This window comes from Canis aureus, chromosome 5 (genome assembly GCF_053574225.1).
Source record: "Canis aureus isolate CA01 chromosome 5, VMU_Caureus_v.1.0, whole genome shotgun sequence".
In the NCBI taxonomy this organism is placed as follows: domain Eukaryota; kingdom Metazoa; phylum Chordata; class Mammalia; order Carnivora; family Canidae; genus Canis; species Canis aureus.
Genome location: NC_135615.1, coordinates 85,647,156 through 85,672,198, shown reverse-complemented (window position 1 = coordinate 85,672,198; position 25,043 = coordinate 85,647,156). Strand labels below are relative to the sequence as shown.

General features: G+C 45.6%; 1 protein-coding gene across 1 annotated transcript in view; it reads right to left on the bottom strand.

Moving 5' to 3' along the window:
* The window catches only part of MTOR (mechanistic target of rapamycin kinase), a 120,339-nt gene that overhangs the window by 86,072 nt on the left and 9,224 nt on the right, over nucleotides 1-25,043 (bottom strand). The window contains exons 7-19 of the mRNA XM_077899658.1: nucleotides 19,517-19,792; nucleotides 19,313-19,421; nucleotides 16,228-16,414; nucleotides 15,220-15,348; nucleotides 14,058-14,302; nucleotides 12,778-12,993; nucleotides 12,232-12,437; nucleotides 9,830-9,952; nucleotides 9,137-9,226; nucleotides 8,920-9,012; nucleotides 8,083-8,217; nucleotides 7,714-7,843; nucleotides 6,136-6,386 (exon numbers count right to left, since the gene is read on the bottom strand). Of these exons, the coding sequence (XP_077755784.1) occupies nucleotides 6,136-6,386; nucleotides 7,714-7,843; nucleotides 8,083-8,217; nucleotides 8,920-9,012; nucleotides 9,137-9,226; nucleotides 9,830-9,952; nucleotides 12,232-12,437; nucleotides 12,778-12,993; nucleotides 14,058-14,302; nucleotides 15,220-15,348; nucleotides 16,228-16,414; nucleotides 19,313-19,421; nucleotides 19,517-19,792 (2,190 nt within the window). The remainder of the gene's footprint in view (nucleotides 1-6,135; nucleotides 6,387-7,713; nucleotides 7,844-8,082; nucleotides 8,218-8,919; nucleotides 9,013-9,136; nucleotides 9,227-9,829; nucleotides 9,953-12,231; nucleotides 12,438-12,777; nucleotides 12,994-14,057; nucleotides 14,303-15,219; nucleotides 15,349-16,227; nucleotides 16,415-19,312; nucleotides 19,422-19,516; nucleotides 19,793-25,043) is intronic.

Below are 25,043 nucleotides of genomic sequence, written 5' to 3'. Positions count from 1 at the left end.
TACATAACTAGAATAAAAGTTATATTAGAAAAACCTCAAAGAAATTTCTAAAAACTGAAAATAAACAGAAACTAATTTAACTATAAATCAAGTTGGTTGCACAATCGCTCAAAGATGAATTTCAAGAGACTTTAAACAGAATATTTTGGTGTGGGGATCCCTGGGTGGCGCAGCAGTTTAGCGCCTGCCTTTGGCCAAGGGCGCAATCCTGGAGACCCTGGATCGAATCCCACGTCGGGCTCCCGGTGCATGGAGCCTGCTTCTCCCTCTGCCTGTGTCTCTGCCTCTCTCTCTCTCTCTCTCTCTGTGTGACTATCATAAATAAATTTAAAAAAAAATAAATAAAAATTAAAAAAAAAATAAAAAAAGAATATTTTGGTGTGTATCTCCAAAGGACACAGACTAAGAACCACAAAAAAAAAAAAAAAAAAAAAAAATCAAAAACCCTTGAACTACATTCAGAAATCTTACTGTTACTACTAATACCATTTATATGTATACAAGATACATGCAGGGACGTATTCTGCAAGATACAGCAACTACATCATGACTTATTTTTCCTCTTTCTAAAAATTACCTATTTCTAGTCCTGTTCACTGAATGGCTGAGAAACAGTGATACACCAGTAGCAATGAGCACCCAACACACCAACTCAGTCTCTAGCTACTATCTCTCACTTCAAGACACTACAGCTCCTTGGAAGTGGCCATGCCCAGCCTTCAGTGAAATGTACCTGACAGCTCAGAATAGCTTTTTTTTTTTTTTTTGCCAGAAAGCAAAAAAGCGATCAAAGATTAAGACCACTGGCCAATATAAAAAGAACCCAACAGTCAGGCTGACTGGGATAATTAGATCATGAGAAAGAATAGTGCCTTCAATGAACAGAAATACTATATATAGCTCCATTAGTTGATGAGGATACTCCCTAAACAGCAGGGGTTGTGCCTGAGTCACCTTTGAGGAGTTGCAAGGGAGTTGATTCATTACGCTGAAAACACTGATAAACACAAGGAAAGAATCACGTACTTATTCTGCCCTTCTTGCATGAACTATACTTCAGATTAACTGAATAGCTGACAACATAAAGTTTTTATAGGTGATCGCTAGCTAATAAATCCAGGAAATAGAATTAGAAAATCACAGCTTTCCAGTCATTAATGAAATAATCATTTTAGAATTACAATCTAAAATCATTAAATCATTTTAGAATAACAATCTTCAATGAACACTAAATGAGTAGGAGAAAGGCTGATGGGGAACACAGGATCATAGTCCCTGAGCCCACTGATTAACCTTTACATCACTCAAAGTGGATCATTTACAAAAGTCTTGCTGACTAACTGTTGAAATAGGTAGTATTCAGTACCACCTATAAAGTATTTCTCTCCAAAAGAAGGGATCTTAATTTAATCAACTAAATCTAATTTGTTTGCAAGAAGTTAAGATACCTTGAAGATACAATCAACCAAATCCAGAATGGGAAATTCTGTAAGACAAATGATCTGTTTTCTTCCACAAATAAGTGGCATGAAAAAAAGTGGGGGAAAAAGGAGGATAGAAGAAATGGATATATCAACTGAATGCCATGTACAAACCTTACCTGGATTCTGATTCAAATAAATCAAATATAAAAAGACATTTTAAAGACAAACAAGGACACCTGAAGAAGGCTTAGTATTAGAAGATATTAAGCAATTATTTTTACTTTTGTAGATACTTTTATTTCTAATACTTAGTATTAGAAGATATTAAGCAATTATTTTTACTTTTGTAATTTGGTTATATGGGGGGAAAAGTATTGGTGAAAAAGTATGATATCTGTTATTTGCTTTAAAATACCCCAGAAAGGGGATCCCTGGGTGGCTCAGCAGTTTAGCGCCTGCCTTTGGCCCAGGGCACGATCCTGGAGTCCTGGGATTGAGTCCTGCATCGGGCTCCTGGCATAGGGCCTGCTTCTCCCTCTGCCTGTGTCTCTGCCTCTCTTTCTCTGTGCGTCTATCATGAATGAATGAATGAATGAATGAATAAATAAATAAATATTAAAATAAAATAAAGTAAAATAAAATAAAATAAAATAAAATAAAATAAAATAAAATAAAATAAAAAAAAAAAAAAAAATAAAAATAAAAATAAAAATAAAATACCTCAGAAAAATGGGCAGTCCACGTGGCTCAGTTTAGCGCCGCCTTTGGCCCGGGGTGTGATCCTGGAGACCCGGGATCAAGTCCCACATTGGCTCCCTGCATGGAGCCTGCTTCTCCCTCTGCCTGTGTCTCTCATGAATAAATAAATAAAATCTTAAAAAAAAAACAAAAACACCCCAGGAAAAAATGTTTGTGTATGTGTGTGGGGAGAGATGGGGGGGAAAGGTAATAAGATGAAACCAAATTGATAAAATGCTAATAATTATTTATGAATATGGGAATTTAATATAAATTGTCTACTTTAAAAAAAAGATTTATTCATTTTAGAGAGCTTGAACACACATACAAGTCGGGGAAAGGGCAGAGGGAAAAAATCTTCAAACAGACTCCCCTCTAAGCAGAGACCAATGTGGGTCTCGTCTCATGACCATGACCTAGTGATCTGAGCTGAAACCAAGAGTTGGATGCTCAACTGACTAACCCAGGCGCCCCAGTTGTCTACTTTTGTTTACAACTGAAATATCCCATTACAAAACATTTATTAAAATTAAAGGTGGCCAACAAGTAGAGGGCAAAGGTAAGAAAATTAAAGCTCAACCAAGCCCAAAAAAGAAAGAAAAAAAGAAAATAAATAGATAAAGCAGGTCAAAAATAGGGGATCCCTGGCTGGCGCAGCAGTTTAGCGCCTGCCTTTGGCCCGGGGCACGATCCTGGAGACCCGGGATCGAATCCCACGTCGGGCTCCCAGTGCACGGAGTCTGCTTCTCCCTCTGCCTGTGTCTCTGCCTCTCTCTCTCTCTCTCTGTGACTATCATAAATAAATAAAAAAAAAAAATTTTAAAATAAATAAATAAATAAATAAAGCACTACATCAGATGGTGAAAATAAACCTTAATATATCAACAATCATGATAAATATAACTGGACTGAATGCACTGATTAATAAAGATTTTCAGACTACGTTAAAGGGATAATCTAGCTATCTTATTATACATATTATCACGAGAGACCCATCTAAAGCAAAAAGTCACAAAATAATTAAAGTAAAAGGATAATAAGAGATACACCCTCCAAAAAAAGGTTGGTGTAGCTATCCTAAAATTAAGCAAAATAAATTTAAGGTATTATTAATGATAAAAAGAGTCCTTTCAAAATGATAAAAGATTCGACTTACCAGGAGGATACCATGATTTTAAATTTGAACATACCTAATTAACATATCCCCTCAAATATATAAAACAGAACTGACTTAACTATGAGAAATTAATAAACCCACCATTGTAAAGGAAGATTTTTATCTCATTTCTCTCAGTAATGGGCAGATAAGAAAATAAGATGAAAGAGAATGCAAAAAAAAAAAAAAAAAAAAGGAACACAGTAGTAAGTTCAAATCTAATGACATATATGGAACATTGTATCTCACACATCAGTAAATACCCGCTATTCTCAAGCACACCGGAAACATCAAAACAGATCAGGCATTCGACTATTAAGGCCGTTTCAGCAAGCTTTAAAGAATCATAAACCCAGTGCAGTTAAGTTAGAAAACAGAGATCCAAAAATGAAATTCAAAATCCCTTAAATCTGCAAACTAAAATATCTACTTCTAAATAACTCAGTGGTGAAAAAAGAAATCATAGGAAACATTAAAAATACTTATCTCTGAGTAATAATGACACTAAATTATTATTCAGCTATGAAGAAGGAATGAACTGCTGATTCATAATGAACCCCAAAACTACTATGTTAAGTGAAAGACGCTAGACACAAACCCACGTGATTCCAATTCTATGGGATATCAAAAAAAAAAAGGGCAAATCTATAGTCATGACATAAAATGAATAATTTCTTAGGAGTGGCTCTGTCAGTTAAGCATCTGCCTTCTGCTCAGGTCATGATCCTGGGGTTCTGGGATCGAAACTGCGTTGGGCTCCCTGCTCAGCGGGAAGTCTCCCTCTCCCTCTCCCTCTGCTTATGTGTGCTTTCTCTCTCTCTCTCAGATAAATAAAAAAATAAAATCATTTTTAAACAATGAATAATTTCTTCGAGAAATGTGACCTAAACTGTTTTTTTTTAAATTTTTTATTTATTATTTATGATAGTCACAGAGAGAGAGAGAGAGAGAGAGAGAGAGAGAGAGGCAGAGACATAGGCAGAGGGAGAAGCAGGCTCCACACAGGGAGCGCGATGTGGGATTCGATCCCAGGTCTCCAGGATCGCGCCCTGGGCCAAAGGCAGGCGCTAAACCGCTGCACCACCCAGGGATCCCCTAAACTGTTTTTGAAGAAATAAAAAAGCTAAACCGATCTTTGAGCTTATAGTTAAAAAAATTTACAGGCCAATTCCACTCAGGAATGTTGATGTAAAAAATTTAAATTAAGTATTAGATATAAACTCAATGTGTCAAGAAATACATCATAATCATGATGGTTTTAAAACAAGAATTCAAAAAATTTTCAACATGTATCAGTGTAATTCAACATATTGACATGCTAAAAGAGAAAAAAATATGTAATTGTTACACCAGACAAATCAAAGACATTTGATAAATCCAATACCCATTCATGATAAAAACTCTAACAAATTAAGACCATAAGAGAACATTTATAACCCTTAAAAAGCTACCTGCCAAAACCTACAGCAAACATTTTACTTAGTGGGGAAATCTTAACAGCAGTCCCACTGAAGTCAGGAACAAGATTAAAGATTTCTAGTCTCATAGAGTCTAATCAACATTGCAGTGGAGGTCCCAGAAATGTAAATGAGAAAAAGTAGCAACTGGTTTACAGATTAAAACAAAAAACTAGAACTGCCTTTCTCTTTTTGCAGACTATAGGATTATCTAGAGGGAAAAGCCAGGGAAATTTATTTAAATTATCAGAATTTGTAAGAATTTGATAAAGGTCGAGTACATAAACTACGCTCCTGTACTCCAGGCACAGTGTAAGAGAATATACTTTCTAAAAAGGTATTATTTCCTCTATATGCACATCACATTGAATACATAATCACAGAGGGAAAAATGGATTTAAAAAATTAATTGAAGGGATGGCTGGGTGGTTCAGTCATTTGAGCATCCAACTCTGGATTTCGGCTCAGGTCATGATCTTAGAGTCTTGGGATCGAGCCCTGCATTGGGTCTCCATGCTCAGTGGGGGTCTGCTTGGGATTCTCCCCACAGCTGCCCCTTCCCCCACCCCCAGCCCTCGCGCGCACACACACATGTGCGCATGCGCTCTCTCTCCCTCTCTAAAATAAATAAATCAGTATTAAAAAAAAAGGCCCCTTGAACTGTATTTAGTAGGTTTGCTGCCAGTAGTGGCCTAAGTAGAGAATCACAGAACCACTCTGCATATTTTGCAGTTTAAAGAAAGGAAAGCAAAAGGGAGAGACAGACGGAAAGTGGCAAGTTCTACCTTACAACAAAGTGCCCACTGCTAGAAGTAGAAGAAATGGTAAAACTAGAAGTCCGTACTTTGCAACCAGTGTGACCAGGGATTCAGGCAGGGATTCTCCACAGATGCTCGGTCATTGGGTCAAAGGTTGTCGGGGAAGAGGATGGTCACACACCCCAGATGACCTTACCACGGGCAGATCTAACAGAGACCGATTTAACCGTGTGCTCAAACTCTGGTTCAGCGCTAACGGGAGACGCTGACGTTAGATCTGCTAAGAGGTATGCATGTCACCCTGTAGCAGTCTCACTACAAATGATGGGCTTCAATCTAATGATGAGGAGGCCACACGTCTACGTGGTGAGACATCCTACCCGACAACCACACTCACCTCTGGATATGCACACACCCATCCACCTAGCCAGTCATGGTTTAGCCATCCCAAGGGGATAACCCTGGACACTAGGCAGCCGACTGACCCTGTACCCTTAGGGGTCAGGAGTTAGGGGGAGGCGAGGTACTCGGCCCAACAGCCAAAGGAGGGCACGGGTAGGAAGCAGGGCGTGGGGAGCCAGGGTGGGGTTTTAGCTACTTACTTCCCGGATGGCCCCATCGCAGACCCGAATGACATTGAGGAATGTGGGCATGACCTGCGGCAGAAACTGCACACACTTGAGGCCCAGGGACTTGAAGATGAAGGTGATGGCCTGGACAACCATGGTGTGATGGTGCGAGAGGGACTGGTCTCGGAAGATCCGCATCAGCGCCACCATGGACACGGCGGGGTAGAACTCGTCCAGGGGCAGGTTGCCCATGTTGACCAGCATCTCACTGGTGCTGTAGTCGGCTAGGACAAAGTGATGGCGAGAATCATGAGCTATCCAGGACATGTCGCTGGCTTTAAGCAGAACCTGGCTCACAACAAACAGCTGTCGTTCAGCATTCACGGGGAGTACGGGGTCTATTAGGAACCCACAAACAGGCTCTCAGCATTAGGATTCAAGACTTTTTGGCTTTTCTATTACCCTGACCACAACAGTACATGACCGGTGCTCATTAAATTGCAATGTTTAACTTCGTTTATCATTACAGTTGACAACTTTGTGGTTGAAACCATCAATAAAAATCATTACTCCCCCAAAAGAAAGTAAAGGGAATCAAATTAGGCTAACATCTGTTCAGCAGCTGCTTGGTCCCCCTAGGGACTTCAGATGAGGGAGCGGCAAATGCTAGCTGACCTGAACAGCAAGGATCTCAAAGACTGGGTGAGAGGAGGATAAACAGTGCACTGAAGAGTCCAAGAACGAGACCAGCCAAGAGACTGGGTGACACCTGCAGGGGCCGGGCTGACTCTCCTCCTGACAGCCATGGGTCCCACAGGGTAACATCACAGCTAGGCTTCTCTACTATACAGAAGAACAAACCAGAAGCGATAGGATTCTATCTGTAGAATTTAGAAGTAAATTATTGAGGTGTAGACTCCACAGCTCAGGGGTGAGAGCACTGTTCTTATAGAAACAAATTATTTTGGGAAAACAACATTTTGCTGGAATAGTTGGGAGAGCCACCGCTTTATTTACTCTCTTTCGGAAATAAGCCTGCCCTGATGAACGATGGGTTAAGTCTAGGAAAATCTGCCAGAGCCCCATACCCTACCCAATCTCTTAGGCCACTTGTCAAAAGTAGAGGGGCTCCAAGGCTAGACCAGCTGATGAAAAAGAGAGCCCTGGATTCTGATTGCTTCCAGTTTGACCATCCCCTGAGCCTGGCCTCGGGTTTCCCTAGCAATTACAACAGGGAGAATAAATTCTACCCTCTTCTCCTTGGGTGCCGTGAGGATAGAAAACATCAAAGAAGTGCTAACAAAGAATGAGAGATGAACAGAGGTGACAGGGTGATAATTCGCATCTCTCTCACCAGCACCAAAAAGTCGGTACAGGCTTAGCCTACTGACCCTGGACAAAGAATCTGGACAGATGTAAGGACTCTGGACACACCGGGGAGCAGCATCCCTATTGTGATTCAAGAGGAAACTTGACTTTCCATTCAAAAGTCACGAAGTGAGCCAATATGCTATAATTTGTTATCCAGCCCAAGGCTCTTTCTAAGCAGAGCCAGCAAGGGCTTTGTGAGGCAGGAACTTGGCAAGTCTCTCACGGTTCCCCTCAACTTACAGGAATCCTGACTTGACTTGGATTCAGACAGGCTGACAGCAGAAGCGTCGCGGGACTGGTCAATCATGCCGATGTTCACTTTGTGCTTGTAGGGATCCAGGGCCCCCAAAAGCCCTAACACACGGATAGCCTGGGTGGGGAAGGGGACGGGAAAAAGAAAGCATTCACCACAACATCTGATGACAACGGGTTTCATGAATATTCCTCTCATGTCCTGTGACACCCAGTTCATACCTGAACGACCGGCTGTATGAACAAAACGGAGGACAGGACACCTAATCAACACGCCGTCAGAGCATGTTAATGCCACAATCTCTCTCCATTCTTCCAGCAAAGTCTTTAAAGAACCAAGTCTGCCACGTTCCCTACCTCTCTCCGTGTACCCTGGTTCTGCTCAGTCTTCAGAAAATTCAGCAGGACCTCAAGCAAAGTGGGGTACTTCCGGTAGGGCTCCACCACGTAGCCAGTGCTGGCCACCAACTGTCCCAGGGTCCACAGAGCCACCTGGACAAGCAACAGATCATGTGGTTTGTTGAACCAGCAAGAGGGAAGAGAAAGCATGGTTTATACTCTCTGTTTAACTATTCCAATGAAGTGTTAGAGACTTTTACAAGAAAAGAAGTTTCCAGTAGAGGCACTAACCATGAACCTTGAGAGTCTGGGCATAAAAACAAGGCCACAAATCAGTGCAACAATCACTGGATAAGAAGACAAAAGAAGAGCCCCAGTGTTCTCAAAGGAAATACACAATCCTTCACATCCTGAATGATTAATGGGAGAAATCCGACTTAAAAGGAAATTAAGATTGTTCTTAATTTTAGCCTGGTCTCCTAATGACCTTGGTGACCAAACGAAAAGTAGCCAGGGCTGGGGCAGGGAGTGCTGAAGCTCTGCTTGCCTCCACAGCCACAGGCCCGGGCTTTCTTTTTCCCTCTAGGGGCTGGGGTTCTGACAGATGATCTGGATTTTCTGTTATCTGGAGGAAATGGCAGGGTCAGCCCTGAAACTTACTGAGCGACTCCCGGTCAGGATGACAGCTAATTCTGACTCCAGGTCTTTCTTCATTTTCCATAACACATACTTCTGAGTACCCACTAGGTGTCAAGCTCTGGGTCAGGCACTGGCTGGGGACACTAAGTGACGAAGAGAGGCAAGGGCCCAGGCCTCGCAGGGGACTGCTCTGCTCAGTCTGGAAGGAGTACTCACCTGCCTTTTGGCCAACAGAGAGGAGTCCTGGAGCATGTCCATGATGATAATAAAGAGTTCATCCACCCACTTCCTCATCTCTAGGCCACTAACCTGCAAAACGAAAAAGAAGGTGGGAGGTAAGATGAGAAATGATGGAATGAAGAAGTACTTTGATTTCCTTGGAGGCTAAACAGTACTCTTTCCATCCTATGGAAAAAAGCTGCTGTCCCCTTACCTGAGCCAATTCTCCAATTGTAGCCAAGACATTGTTGATCACACCTGGGTTTGGATCAGGGTCTGGATCTTTCAGTTTCAAAATTAAAGCCTATGAAAAGAAGGTATGATAAAATGAATGCAGAACAGGATCTACTAGAAACCTTTTACGTAAGTAAAATTCCCGAAAGACCATTTCAACTGTAGCTTAATTACTGTTATTTATGAATCCAGGATTTCTACAGAATGTGGATTCTAAAACTTTTCTCCATAGTGAGCCCAGGTAGACACATGAGAGAGCTGAGAAACACCATGATTTAAAAACATTTCTTGTGCCTCCTCAAATGGCATCTCTGATCATTTGCCCAGATTCACCTACGTTTTGAAAGATTTCACATGCCTCTAACACATTCAGACTTTAAAGCTCATTTTTTCTTCCCTTTGAGGGAACTATTTTATCCCATTATCTACCTACTTCTTTCCAAGCGCATCTGATCATGTGCCCGAAGCACTGCATCTTATCTCTCATAAGGGGAGCCCTTCCGTCAACTGGTGAGATTTTTGCTGATTTTCCACTGAGAGTGCTTCATGTGGCCCTTGACCCTGAGCCTGGGGCCGAAGATGCTACCTATCGAAACACTCCCATTGTCCCAAAGGAGGTGACACAGGGTGACCTGGAGAGAAAGTGCCAGTGTCTCCAGCTGCCATGAGTTACCTTCAGGATGGGCTCCATGTAGGGGCGGATGAGCCGGGGGGCATTGGAGACCAGGTGCCCCAGCATGCGGGCACTCTGCTCTTTGATTCTTCCAATACCGCTGTGCTCCAGCTCTGTCAGAATCTGTAGGGAAGAAAGCCCAGGCGGTAGAGGGAGCTCTAGAGAGGAACGGTGTGTTGAAGAAGAAGCTAGAGGGAGGAACCAGAACTGGACCGCAGATCAAGTAGCCGTTGAATACTCCACGGAGGCAAACAGTCGGGGACACAGCAAAAGTGGGAAGGACTGTGGGAAACCAGTCCCCGCCGCCACAGTCCCATAGTCGTCCCGGAGCATGGCTTTCACAGTGCGGCACAGGGAACTAAGAAAACCAACAGGGACAGTGAGAGCAGGAGTCTGCAGAAACAAGGAATGAAAATCTTTGGGCAGCAAATCACTAAGAGCCTATAAATAATGACAAAAGGACCAGAGAACAGTTAGAACAGCTACGCTGTTGAAAGAAATATTAATACTCAGTATTGGTTTCAGGGACATCTAGATAAACCCAAATAGGAGGGATTCTATCAATCAAATCCCCTTGGACGTTAATGAAAAGGAATAACATGTTTGTTCTGACATCCTTAAAATACCAGCAAATCAACGTGTCCTACTCATAGTGACACAGATATAAACAACCTAATATAGACAAATTTCTGGCGAGCTGAAGTTGCCAGAAGGAAATCTCTGGACCGTGAGAAAAGTAGATGCTAACTCTCTACCCAGAGGAGTCTATGATTTAATAATATATTTTGTCTTAGGTTATTCATTTAATAATCCTAACTTTCTGGATCCCCTGGCAGTCTGTTTTCCTCCGTCACAGAAGACAGCAGTGAGAGAGAGGGATGCTGAGAATGGACCCACAAGAGCCAGGAGATGGCTGGCAGGGAGGAAACAGGATTTGCGAGGAGAGCACAGATCTCTGGAGCACCAAGGGCCAAATCAAAGATCCCCAAATTCACTTCCAGAGCCGAGAGCATCACTGTGCCCTCACAATACCCAATGCCCACTCTGATGATCCAGGCATCAGAAAAGGCCACTTAAAGCACATTTGGGCAATGTCCCTTACCAAGGCATGAAAATGTGCAAGGTGACTTGGGAAGGTGTGTATCCACATTTGAAAACAAGGAAAATTAAAAACTTCGGAGTTTCAAGGGCTAAGCTCAGTACACGGTAAATTCATTTAACGGTGCTTCACATTCTCCAAAATCAGAACAATGAGATGGCCTGATAGCCCAACAGTTTATTGTAACCTTCTTGAGGACACAGGCCACGGCTGGCTTGTTCACGGATGTTCCCAGGGCCCAGCAGCACCTAGAACGTGGTAGATGTCCAAACATCTATTGATTGAACGAACATGCTAATATTCTCATTAGGAGATATTTCTATATCATGCTTTAAAGCAGGATTTGGCCAACACTTGAAGAAACAGATTCCAACATAATTTAATCCTCTAATTTATTGACTAATAATATGACTTAATAGTCACTTTACCTTCGATGGATTGTGAATACACAATGTTTCTCTAGGATGAAAGTTACATGTGTTAATCATTTTTCTGTGTTTATGTTCTTTATGTGGGTGGGTCAGGAAGCAGAGGAGGAGGTAGAGACAGGGTGGAGTCGGGACAGGAAAGGACTGGGTGAGCCACAGTGAGACCCAGAAGAGCTGGGTGGAAATAACTCGAGGCAGGAAGGATTGGACCATGCACCAATCACAAGGAGGCCAGACAATTTATGGGGTAGGTGGAGACAAAAACTGGGGAGCCAGGTTTTAGCTCAGATCCTGGGGCACCTGGCTGGCTCAGTCGGTAGAGCATACAGCTCTTGATCTTGGGGTTGCGAGCTCGAGCCCCACGTTCAGTGTGGAGCCTACTTAAAAAAAAATTCCTAATAGACAGAGCAGCAAGGTCAATCTCAATCTTTGACTCTAGTCCAGCAGCTTAGTTTGGCCTCTGACGTGATTTATGAACCAAAGCCAGGGACCACAGACCAGGGCAATGACTACAAGAAGCAGTGCTGGAACTGTTCCCAAACCTGGCCTCTGTGCCTGACCTGGACTCAGCAAGAGCAGGAGAGTGGAAGGACAGAGAGGTGCTAGGAAAACTGACACCATGTGCAGCAGACCGAGTGGAGAGGGCCAAGGAGTGGGACTTCTGGTGACTTGCCAGGAACAAGAAAAGAGCTGCAGAAGACGTTCGCCTGGGATAAGAGGCCCCCTGGGGTCACGCTGCCAAGAAGCTGGGAAAACATGGACCCTTGGAGCCAAACAGGGCTTTTGTCAGGTATCTCGATCTTTCTCCCCTTCCTTGTCCTCATCTGTCTTTCCCCAAACGGCTCTTCCCCATTGCCTCTAGGTCACACCATTACCTGGATGAGCATCTTGCGCAGGAAAGGCATGACGAAGGCCGGGTTCATGCTACTGAGCCGGCCCACGGTGCAGATGGCCAGCTCCCGGATCTCAAACACCTGGTCGTTCAGGGCCACAAACAGGGCCTGCAAATTCTCTGCCTGGGCCAGGTGTGCATCAAAGCGCTCATCCAGGGACGCCAAGACACAGTAGCGGATGTCAGGGTCTGCAAGAGCAATTTCGCCTTTGAACGCCTCTTCAATGCCATCATCCCTCTGGTCATTTCCCAGTTTCTGACCCACTGCCTCTGGCCTAGTGAGAGGATGCCATGTACCTTTCTCTCATCTAACCTGTCAGCTTTTCCTCTACTCATAGGAGCAAAGACAACAGAACTAAAGACAGATCCTTTTACACCAGTAGGGTAGAGTAGCCAAGCCTAATGCTCTGGCAGAGACGTCAGCTGGACATCGGCTTGCTGAGGCTGAGTCTCTAGAGAGCCATGCAATGAAACTGGCTAATTCCAACTGCCCCAGGCGCACGGACTGCTCCTGTCTCATAAACCGTACCAGGATCTGTTATCCCAACCACAAGCAGTTTGCTGAGCACGTCTGCCACCACTTGCACTGCAGTCTGGCTGACCACATGAGCGTGGCCACTGATGAGGTGGACGGAGGGCGTGAGCAGGCGGGAGCAGGTGCGGGCAGCTTCCATGCGGATCTCCTTGTGCTCGCTGTTTAGGAAATGATCCGCACAGTGGCGGACAAACTGGGTCAGAGAGTGGCCTGGATACAGAGGCAGAGAGAAAACAAAATAAACGCTGCGGCTTTGGTTGGTAGGTCTACAACTTGCTAGCTGCATTTTTCATTTCATGGTTACGAATTCAATTTTCAACAAGATATTGACCCAGAATTCTTCTCTTTAAAAAAAGGCAACAAATGGGTTTCCAGTCAGCACAGAGGCGGAAGGGAGGCGGAGGAGCTGAGAGACAGAAAAAAGGCATCCTCCCACCCCCCATCTTAATCCTTTCTTTATTTCCTTCAAAGAATGAATGATTCTGTTTTATTTTGACCCAAACTTTTATATTCCCAGAGAGTAAGAACAATTCTTGACCAAATTTACCTTGTCTATTTTAGTCCCCAGATTTGAATACCAAAAGAGAGTCTGATGTAGGCTGGGTTTAAATATAGCTACTTTCTATTCATTAGACATAAATTATCCTGGGTGCTGATCAATGCAAGGGACGAACTACAAGAGGGAAACCACAGACGGCTGTAAGCATTCAGATGGCACGTTCAGGCTTTTTGTACTTGCTTGTTTCCCCGCAGTCTTGAGCAATACCACCTACATGATCTTAAATTTCAAAAGTACCCATTTTTTCTCTCCTGAATAAATCTCCCTAGGGCACTGATGTGGGTTTATCTGCAGCTTAGAACTCCAAACAGAACTACACAGTACAGCACTCTTGAAAATCACATTGCCATAGGAATGAAACACCTAAAAGTCTCCAGCTTAAACATTTTAAAGCATTAAATACCATCTCAGCTTCATGGACAAGGGGAGGGATTCGGGGGGCTCCATCTCTGACCTTCTCATCTCTGAAGCATTAATTCCTTGATCAATGCATAATTTCCCTGAACACCATCTGCCCTCAAACTCAGGATGGAAGAAAGAAACGAAGAGGCATCAACAATACATGCAAAGAGCTTGGAGGCTGAGCCACTACAGGATCAGCTCCCGGTGTCTCCAGGATCCCCAGCAAGACCCAGGAATTCTAGGAGCCTTCATTCTTTTCTTGGGGTTCCCGGGAACACTCGCTATCTTGGCAAGAGTGGCTGTGATTCCTTACCTTCAAACTCAAAGCTGCCAAGAGTTCGCAGGGCAAGAGTAATGCTGCCCACATCGCTGGCCTCGGGGAGGGCTGTGAGGCCGGGGGAAGCTAGCTGGTGGGCCAGGCCCTTGGGCATGCCCGGGTGCCGGAGGGGTTTGTGCATCAGGACCAGGGACAGCATCTTCAGGAGCCCATCCTGGATGTCCTTCTTCAGCTGCGGAATCTGACGGCTCAGGTCGTAGAGCACAGCAGTGAGGGCAGGGCTAAGGGGAAGGAAATCAGGTACCTACGGCGCTGCACAAGACGTTTGTCTGTTCTTGAGAAGAAATAACCCTCCTTGTCAGAGAGGGGATTGGGCCCATACTGCGTGGTCTTTTTTTTTTTTTTTTTAAAGATTTATTTATTTATGATAGACATAGAGAGAGAGAGAGAGAGAGGCAGAGACACAGGAGGAGGGAGAAGCAGGCTCCATGCTGGGAGCCCGACGTGGGACTCGATCCCGGGACTCCAGGATTGCGCCCTGGGCCAAAGGCAGGCGCTAAACCGCTGCACCACCCAGGGATCACCTGCGTGGTCTTTAAAGTACAAAGGATACTATAAAATAGAAATGTCCTGAATTCTCTTGGCCTAGTCAGAGATTTCCAAACAATGTACAGATTTCTAGTCTTTGCCAGGACTTGCTAAATATAATCTAGACACTGCAGAAGACCAAGGCTCAATAAACAATCTGGGAAGCAAACTGAGAACATTATTCTTACTTTATAGCTTAAGAGAATGCAAGTGAGAAAAGCTAGGCGGTTTCCCAATGGTAACATAAACACCTGCAAATATCGCTCGAGGACTTCTTATGTGCAAGACCCAGAGACCAGAGTGACTGTTCCATCAATTCTTTCACTTAACCCCCTCGACAACCCCGGGCAATGGGAGCTGAGATTTTGGCCGCTCTTCAGGTGAGAAAACTGAGGCTCAGAGAAGTCAAATAACTTGGTCAGGATCACACAGCTAACTAGAGATGGAACCAGGATTCAAAAACCAGCCTGTGTGTTTAGCGTGAGCTCGCCTGCCCATCCAGTTTACCATGCAGACACCCATGCACAGCTCTCTCTCAGTGCCGTCCTGATGCTGCGGGTCAAGGCTCACACTACCTAAGATGGGAGAAGCTCGAGTTTCTGACACCCACCTCAGTCCCACTGCCAGCATGGGCTCCAGCAGCTCCTTGATATCTTGTTGGATGCCCGGCCCCATTGCCCGGGCCAGCATGCTGATGCAGGTGAACACTGTGGCATCCACCTGCATGGCCTTCTGTCTCCTGCAGAGGACCAAAAACGTGGCTATTTCAGACACAATGACATGGTGTGATGCCCCACCTCAAAATCGCCTTGGGGCAAGGAGGGCAGGTGATCCAGGCAGGGAACCGACAGCACAACTCTAGGGGCCCACGACACTGGAGACACTGGAGACTTGAATTTAACAACAATCCAGCAGATGGCAGTCGTGTGTCTTAAGGGGCCCCTTTCCGGAATTTGCACACAAGGCACCAATTAGTGCGGTGCTGGCCAAAGAACCTATTTAGGAAGCAAACCGATGTGTGTATCAAGGGCCAGGGTGTAGGGTGCATCCATCTTATGGGAAGAAATCCTTCTCCCCACCGTGAGAAGGCTGGGCTTTAGAATGTGAAGGCTTATGCTGTCACCAGAACGATCCTTGCTACTAACACAGCTCTGATCAACACTGAGCTGCGCACTGAGGGTTTTTCTTGTATTTTATTCACCTAAAGGTTCTGAAGGGTGGAATATTGCACCCAACTTCAGCAATCAGGAAAAAGGGACCATTAGTTCCCTTCAGTTCCAGTCCAGAGGCTCTCTTTTTAGGTCTTACATCAAAAGACCTCTGAAAGCCAGAGAAAACAGCAAAACTAGGAGATTCCCAGTTAATAACAATATTGAAAACAGCACTGGCACCTAACGTGTCCACAGGGTATCCAATTTCCCCAAATGTTTATATATCCATCACTTCATTTGAAAAAGGTTGGCACCCAACCAAGGAAGGGCTGGGCGGTGAATGATATGCTACCCCCTGAAGGTTAATGATGCAGAGAATGGGCTTAAGCTCCATGGAAACTGGGCTGGAGCATCCCTTCTCTCCGACCAAATGGGGCAGATGGTGAAATCATAATAGGGATGCTTACTTATGGGCAAAGTCCTTAGGGGGTAGGGCTGCACGGATGATGTCCAGCACACGAGGTAAATAGACCTTAAACTCAGATCTCACAGCCACGGAAAGCAGCCCCAGGGCTTGGAAGGCTGCTGTACGTTCCTTCTCCTTCTTGACGCAGCTTAACACATGGTTCATGGTATCTTGGAGGTACTGGGTATCTGATCACAAGAAAGACAAAGCATATGGGTCAGGGTTAAGGTTGGTGTATATATTAAAGGTCAGAGTTCCTGTGAAACACTTAAATTTAATAAATTAAAAGCGCAACGCCTGGGTGGCTCAGTCAGTTAAGCATCTGCCTTCAGCTCAGGCCAAGATCTCAGGGTCCTAAGATGGAGCCCTGTGTCAGCCTCCTTGCTCAGGGGGGAGCCTGCTTCTCGCTCTCCCTCTGTCTGCCCCCTGCCTGTGCTCTCTCTCTCTCAAATAAATAAGTAAAATCTTTCAAAAAAAAATTAAGATAGCTTGTTGGAAAAAGATAAAGAATTTCGAGGATGTATTAACCAAAATCTTATGCTTGATAATCACTCATCGGATATATCTTTTGGAAATATTAGAAATAGAAAAATTTTCCCCCCTTAATTAAAATACACACACACAAGATCTTAAAGGATCTCCAAAACAATAATATTGCATAATTGTCCCCGTTAGTGCTATACTTTGAGGGAAACACTATATGCTCTTGTTTAAGAAACCTATATTAAATCTTGCTTAAAAACAAAGAGACAATCATCTAAACGATTTTATGTTACATTGAAATTTAAAGCAATATTGAATACTGTTTGCAATAAACAGGCCATTCTACCCAGCTTAGGCTGGGAAATCACTTTGCTATTACCCAGAGATTTCTGTTAGAGTTATATTCAATAGAACAAGATTTAGTCTGTAATTTGGGAGGCCACAAGTGTACTTTCATTAAGTTTACATCAGCCAATGTGCACGGGTAGGCGATTCTTGGGCAATTTAAGCCAAAGCGTTATTATTCCTCTGAAGGCTGGAATTTCCTGATTTTTGCCTCGCCTCTATTTCTTCCCCCTCCATCTTGCCGGCCTCAAGTCTGTGCACCAGCAGAACATACGTAGCAGTAGGGAAGGCAAGACCACACATCCACTAGAAAGTGAGGGGTGCGCAAGGCCCCCCAGAAGCACATTTAGGAGGCAGTGGAGTCCCAGACAGCATAGACGCCTCCCTGCATTTACTCTAATAAGAAAGGTCTTGTCTCGTGGCTCTCGTGATCAAGTGACGCTGTGGCACTCTGTGGCTTGAAAACAGAAGAGCAAGTGACGTAACCTTAAAATCAGAGCATGCTCACGAGGGAAAAGGGACCTCTGCACAGGGACAGCATTTCAGCAGGAAAGGAGCTTAACCCAGGAGGGTGATGTCCTTTGCCCGACTCAGCATCCTCAGACACTAGGAATCTGACACTGTTCTCAGGGTCCTTGAAAGGCCCACAGCCTACATCGTTGGAAGTTCAAGCAATGACGTCCAAACTGCAGGTCTTTAAAAAGTGGCACTTTTCCAATGAGGCGTGTGCATGGAGGCTGTCCAGGCTGAATTTCCATGACACATTTTAGTGTATTATTTAATAAAACAACAAAAACCCACATCAAATGCCTAAACCTAGGGGACCTCTGAGCCTTGGTATCCTTGCTCCTAGGCGGTCCTTTGAACTTACTGGGGTAACTTTGATCAAATTCATGCCAGACTTTGATCAAATTCGGCCTAGTTATTACTTTCTTTTGAACCACAGACGTTCAAACTACGGTTATTTAAAGCTCTACTGAACAGGGGCATGTCTGGTCAGTAAAAAGGAGAACAGCTGCTGGGCACCAGGTAGGAAGAATGGAAAACTGGAAAGATGCAGCTGATTTCCATGATATCATTTCTCTCTGCTTCACTGATTTTATGTGGCTAATTGTCTCATCCTTACTTAACACATTCTAGTCTCACTACAGCACACTGGACACCAACGATGTATTTTTCTCGTTTCATCTGGGTGGTGTGCACTGGGAATGGCATCTGCTGAAGGTCAGGCTGACCTTGCCCTTCCACTCCTGGCTCTCATTTGCTCCTGAATCCTTCTGAAGCACAGGCAAGGTGCACCCCAGTGAGGTGCAAAGAGAAGCTCAAGACAGGGTCTCTCCACTCAGCAAGCAGGGAGGTAAGATAAGGATATTAAGTACAAACAGGCAACTGGAGTATTATTATCATTCTTGCCCTTGACCTTACTTCTAAAATGAATCTGAAGGAGGTAGAGGAGGCAGTAAAAACATAATAATGGTTCCCATCCACTGGGGCTTACTCCGGCCCTGGGACTAGGTGTGCAGCCATTAACGCAGTTCATCTTGCAAGGCAAGGACTGTCATTCTCATTTTAGGAGTCAGGAAGCAGAGGCCCAGGAAGGTCAACCTGTCTGGAACCTACAGTTAAGGACAGAAGCAGGATTCATCCCAGTTCTGATGCCAAACTTTCCACAGCTGGGAGCTATAAAGAAAGGTTGGGGCGGGGGAGAGTGCTTCCAGCTGGAGTCACCCAGGAAGGCCGTAGGCAGCAGCCAGCGTCTGAGCTGGGGCAGCTCCACGGCCAGGATTCCCACTGCCCAGGGAAACCAGGGCAGGAATATGGGAAGCCGCAGTCCCTCATCCCTGAAACCTGCCTCCAGCACCTCCAGTCCTTCCTCCCTGAGAGTACGGAGGCAACCACGTCAGGGGCAGAGGCAGGACGGTCACCAAATCCCCCCGCCCCACAGAGAGGCTGCTGCAGGTATGTAAACCCACACTGCCCCTCCTTTGGTCTCTCATGACAGGTAGGCCTGTCATGAACTTGTCTTCCATACATGCAAGCTGCTTGGTTCCAGAACTGCCTCTGTCTCCACATTGTGATTTCTGCCTGTGTCTGCTGCCTGAACGTGGCGCGGCCGAAACCAGACGGGAGGCCAAGGCACCCAGACCAGCCCCGCAGTCAACGTCACTTCAAATGAGAGCAAGCGTGACTCTCTGACATCGCTTCCGTTTGGTTTCCCTTAAACGGGTAATGACAGGACACGTCCGCGACATCCTCACCTGTGAAGGCAGAAGGTCGGAACGCGGCCAGGCGGGGCAACAAATTAAGGATTGTCATTTGGATCAGCGAGTTCTTGCTGTTCCTGCACTTCAGCACCCACTGGCACACCTGAGAGAGGAGGACGCAGGGTCGGTGAGGGAAAGGGACCGCGGAGCCTGGGGACAGGGACGGGGCTTGGGGGCAGCTGGCCTCTCGTCACTCACCTGATCGAACTTCTCCTCCATCAGGTCTCGGCAACACCGACTCTCCACCAGGGTGGACTTGGCTGGGCTGGGGGAAGCCCCGAACCCCATGAGGCCTTGGTGAGAGCTGTACCCCAGCAGTCCCACCAAGGCGTTGGACTGCGGGGGCTGGACAGCCTGGAAACTGGTGAAGGGCGTGATGTGGCGAGGTTTCGTCCCGAAGCCCATGAGGTCCTTGCAGTACTTGTCGTGCACCAGCTGCTGCTGCGTGATCTCCTCCATTTCTTCTCTCAGGCGCTGTACAGGGGGAGGGGGGTCACCTTTACTCACAAGTGCCATGTGCCGAGCCACCGTGGGGTCTACCGGGCGACGCGTCTGCCCCACCCTGAAGAGGGACTATTTTCAAAGTGGGGGGTGCCCACCCCTATCTCTGTGGATTCCCCAGAACCCCGCAGGGGGCCTGGCTTTGTTCTAATTCAGGCGGAAGAGCACCACCTACCGAACGAGGAAGCAGTAGCAGGGGGCTGGCCGCCAAGGGTCCCTCCCCGAGTTGGGGCAAGTGGAGGAGTTGCACAGGGCCGTGACCAGACCGCAGGCTGCGGCCAGGAAGCCTCTGGCGAGGGCGACGCACAACCCCACGCCGGGGTCCTGGCGAGGACATTCTCTGTTTCCAGGCAGAAACAACTTGGGCAAGTAATTTTCTGGGGATCTGAGACGCCGTGGCAGGAGGGGGCTAACCTGACTGCCTGAGAACTCACATCTATGTCCTTCGCAAAGCTGCTCAGTCACTGTCCAAACTGAGGAGGACATGAAAACGCTCGTTTCTCTCGACACAGATACTCTCGCTTTTCAGAGATCTTCCGCACTATCACGATCAAGATCACCCAGGACTACGAAGCTGCTACGTCGGCTGGTCAATTCTCAGTCTTCGTCTAATCTGACTTACTTCTGCAGCATTTGATCCAGCCTCGTGTATCCTCCTCTTTGAAACTCTTTCTTCCCTTGGCTTCTTGGATCCCCTGCTTTCCCGGCCTCTCCTCCCCTCCCGGAACCACGGTGCTCCTCCTCTCCCGACCTTAGCTTACCAGGCCCCACCTCTTCTCCAAGGACACCAGTGCTCTGCTGGTGGTCATCCGGTCTCTGGACTTGAAGTCTCTTGAGTCACGACTGTGCTGGTGACTCCCAAGTCAGTGTCTCTGCCCAGATCCCCCCGGAATGACTCACTTCTCTGCTCAGATGCCCAACAGGTATCTCAAACTTAACATGTTCAGAAGCAAACTCCTGACCTACCTCAAACCTGCTCCTTCCATCTCACTCCTCCCGTCTCAGCAAATGCCACATTATCCCCCCAGTGGCTCAGGCCAAAACCCTTGACTCCTCTCTCTCTCTCCCATCGACCCCCAAGTCCCAAATTCAGAACCCTGCCACCCCTTGGAATCCAACGTAGATGCTAAAAGTCACGCTTCCATAACACTTAAAAGCAAGCCAGTGGGTATATAAATTTGTTTAAAGAAAGCTATTTACCTTTTGAATACTCTGCATACAGAAAACCAACCTGAGTGATGCATACCAAAATGTAAACAACAGTGGTCAACGTTGAGCATTGATTTTAATTTTTAAAAACTCTACCAGTACTAGATACTGACTAGAGGAGAGCTTTGGGAAATAGAAATGAGCAGCCTGCACATCTCCCACTAGGGTGCAAGCCACAAAAGTCCTCACTAAGTCCTTCCTTACTGGACTCCTGGCATCCGCACGTGCCCTGTCGACAATCCACCCAACATGGTAGCCACAGCAATCCTTCTGAAACACGAGTCACAGGTCACTCCAATGCTCAAAACCCACTAACAGCTTCCCACTTCACACACACAGTCTGTATGGTCGCTCCTGAGACCCTACACAATGTGCCCCTTTCCTTACTCTAGGTATTCTTCCGACTCCATCTCCTGCCTCCCTTCTCCCGTCACGCAGCTCAGTCCAATGAGCTTGTTCCCCTCCAAAGGCAGCACGCTGTCGTCCTGAGGCCTCCGTGCCTGCAGAACCAGCCGTCTGGGTCTCTTCCCAGGTATTTATTTGTACGGCTTCTTTCTTACCCCCTTCACAACTGTGCTCAGAGGTCACGTTTTACAATGAAATCTTTGATCCATGCTGGCACTCCTGGTCCCTGTCCCTGCCCTAATTTTCTCCAGAACGTTCATCACCATATGATATACTACAGCTGACCCTTGAACAACAGGAATGTGAACTGCACTGATCCACTTACATGTGGATTTTTACCCCTGTAAATACAGGACTGTAAACGTATTTCTCTTTCTTAAGAGTTTAACAGTATTTTCTTTCCTCTAGCTTACTTTATTGTAGGGACACCGTATATTATACACATAACGTATAGAATATGTATTGATTGTTTATGTTACCAGTAAGGCTTCTGATGAATAGTAGGCTACTACTAGTTAAGTTCTGGGGAGTCAAAAGTTACATGAGGATTTTCAACTGCATGGCGGCGAGGGGGGGGGTGGGTGTTGATGCCCCAATCCCCACATTGTTCAAGGATCAACTGTATATTTTTTTGTGTATTATCTCCTCCTTCTAGAATGTTTTATTCACTGTTGCATTGTTCTAGTTCTTAGGACTTGGTATAGCTGGCTCACAGTAGGTACTCAGTATTTGTTAAATGAATGGATAAGTTATGGAATCATACCTGACATCCAGATAGTTCTTCAGAATTTACAAAATTTACAAAGTACCATTTCATTTAAATCTATTTAGGTGATGGGGCCCCTGGGTGGCTCAGTGATTGAGCACCTGCCTTCGGCTCAGGGTGTGATCCCAGGGTCCTGGGATCGAGTCCTGCATTGGGCTCCCCGCGGGGAGCCTGCTTCTTCTCCTTCTGTCTGTGTCTCTGCCTCTCTCGGTCTCTCGTGAATAAATAAAATCTTAGAAATAAATAAATAAATCTATTAGGTGACACTGTGCTGTTTTCCTAGAAAAAAACAAAGATCTCATGGCTGTGTGGGCTATGGTGGAAAGCCCACGGATACTTGGGTGGGGAATCTGTGAGGGCTACCACTTAGGGAATACCAACTCCACTGGGTGCTGTGCTAGGCCTTGGGCCCTTCATGTATACAGTCGACCCTTGAACAATGTGGAGGCTAGGGGCACAGACATGCTGTATGGTTGAAAATCCATGTGTAACTTCTGACTCCCCCAAAACTTAACTACTAACTGTTGACCGGAAGTCTTACCGATAATAAACAATTGGTTAGCACATATTTTGTGTATGTATTATATACTGAATTCTTATAGTGAAAAAACTGGAGAAAAGAAAATGTTGTCAAAAAAACCATAAGGAAGAGAAAATATATTTACGGTACCATACTGTACCTTTCAATATCATAAGTGTATGTCATCTATGGATAAGATGAATCGTCTGTCAGTACCTACACGAATACTGTCCTATTTGGAGCAAAACAACATAGACGTTTGAGGTGTTACTAACACCAGACAGCAAAAATGAAAAGATAGTGTGAAAAAGAAATTAGTATTTATTTACAGATACAACGATTCAGGCACCAATAATGAAAAAGCAGCAGTAAGATTGTTTTAGACGGTTGCTTCGTGGTAACCTAGTTTATACCCTAATGAATGAGTCCTTATCACATTTTTATCACGTGTAGCACCACAGTCATATTTCATAACGTTATTGGGAACACCGATACATTTTTTTAAAACCCACTTACCTGTGATGATAGGTTGATATGCAGTTTCTCCAATTATGAGGGAGACATACTGTACGGCAACGAAATTCTTTGAAAGCTAAGTTACAAAACAGTAAGAAAACCAACACATTACTGACTTTAACTTTATAGCAGACATCGCTCACCTTACGCCCACACAGGGATAGGCTGTCTACTTCCACACGAGGTCTCACGTGATCAATTCGCAGGCAATGACACAAAAACATCTCTCAGTCTTGCCGTCCGGTCAATAGATTTCCACACAAAGACTCACAAACACACAGCAAGTTTATTAACCGTCTGGCACAATGACTGTTTACGACCCCCTATCTGGCAGAGGCTCACGGCGAGGGTCTGCACCTCGTGGGTCTCACGGTGAGTAGGCTGAGGCAGAGGCGGGCCGGCGTGCTGGGTGGCAGCCGCGGAAGACGTGGGAGGGGCAGCAGGAGACTCGCACGCCCTGTGCAACGTTACAGAAATGCATCCTAGCTCGTTTGACTTTTTTGCTTTTTCACTTCTCCAGGAATGTCTTTGTACTGCACTGATCCTTCTTCCACGGTCTGCTTCACTTTTAGTGCCTGTATCATAGAAGGATCCCTGTCATAAAGGAAGTCAAAGCAGTCCTGAACAGTCAGCTGCCTTCTGCGTCCTGGCACTGCGGCTTCCAGGTCTTGCTCCTCCTCATCCGGCACCGGCTCGGAAACACTCAGCCCCGACAAGTCGTCTTCTGTTCATTCCTCTGGTGTGGCGTCTACTAGCTCCTGAAATTCTACAGAATCCATATCGCCCTTCAGCCCCCCACCTTTTTTGCCACATGCACTTTCTTCCAATCCTTTTCACGGTTTCCTTGACTGGATCTGCCGTTAAGTCCTGTGAAGTCATGCGCGATATCTGGCCAGTTTTCTCCAGCCGGAATTTCGTGTTTCAGGCTTGAAGGCATTTGGGTTTTTCTACAACAACGATGGCATTTTCAGCGGTGTAATCCTTCCACTTTCCATCAGGGTCCTCTTCCACAGTGTTGACAATCCTTTTCATACAGTACCATGTGTAATGAGCCTTAAAGGTCACGACCCAGACCTAGAGGCTGAGTTAGAGATGCTGGGTTTGGGGGCAGGTAGACCACTTCGAGGACTTTGGCGTTAAACTCATGAGCTTCAGGGCGGCCAGGGGCATTGTCCAATACCAACATTGTCCAGTATCAAAAGAACTTTAAAAGGCGATCCCTTATGGGCAAGGTGGTGCTTGGATTGAGACAAAGCGTTAAGGGAACAAATCCTGAAAGAGAATTTTTGTGGTGCTTGTAGCTTCCCTCAAAGCTCGAGGGTTAGCAGCTTTCTAGATCAGGGCCGTCCTGATCATCTCCTCCACTGTGTAGCACAGTGAGAGAATGAGCCTGCCCCTGCCTGCCTCAAATCCCGGTGCCTGTTTTGCCTCCTAATAAATGTCCTTTGTGGCATTTTCTTTTCCAGAGTAGAGCATTTTCGTCTGCATTAAAGCCCGTTCAGGCACATATCATTTCCCCTCAGTGATCTTCTTTATGGCACCTGGGTCAGCAGAAGCGGCTTCTCCTGTTATCTTGACTTTTTTTTAAGTCGAACCTCTTTCCAAACTTATCAAACCATCTTCTGCTGGCATTCAGTTCTCTAGCTTTCAATACCTCGCCTTCCTTTTGCTCTAAGTTGTCATATAATGGTCTCGCTTTTTCTAGAATCGTATTAGGGTGTTCAAGTATGCCTTTCTTACAGCAATCCTGTACCCACATAAAAGCTGCCTGTTCAACATGAGATAAAACAGATTTCTCAAAAAGTACA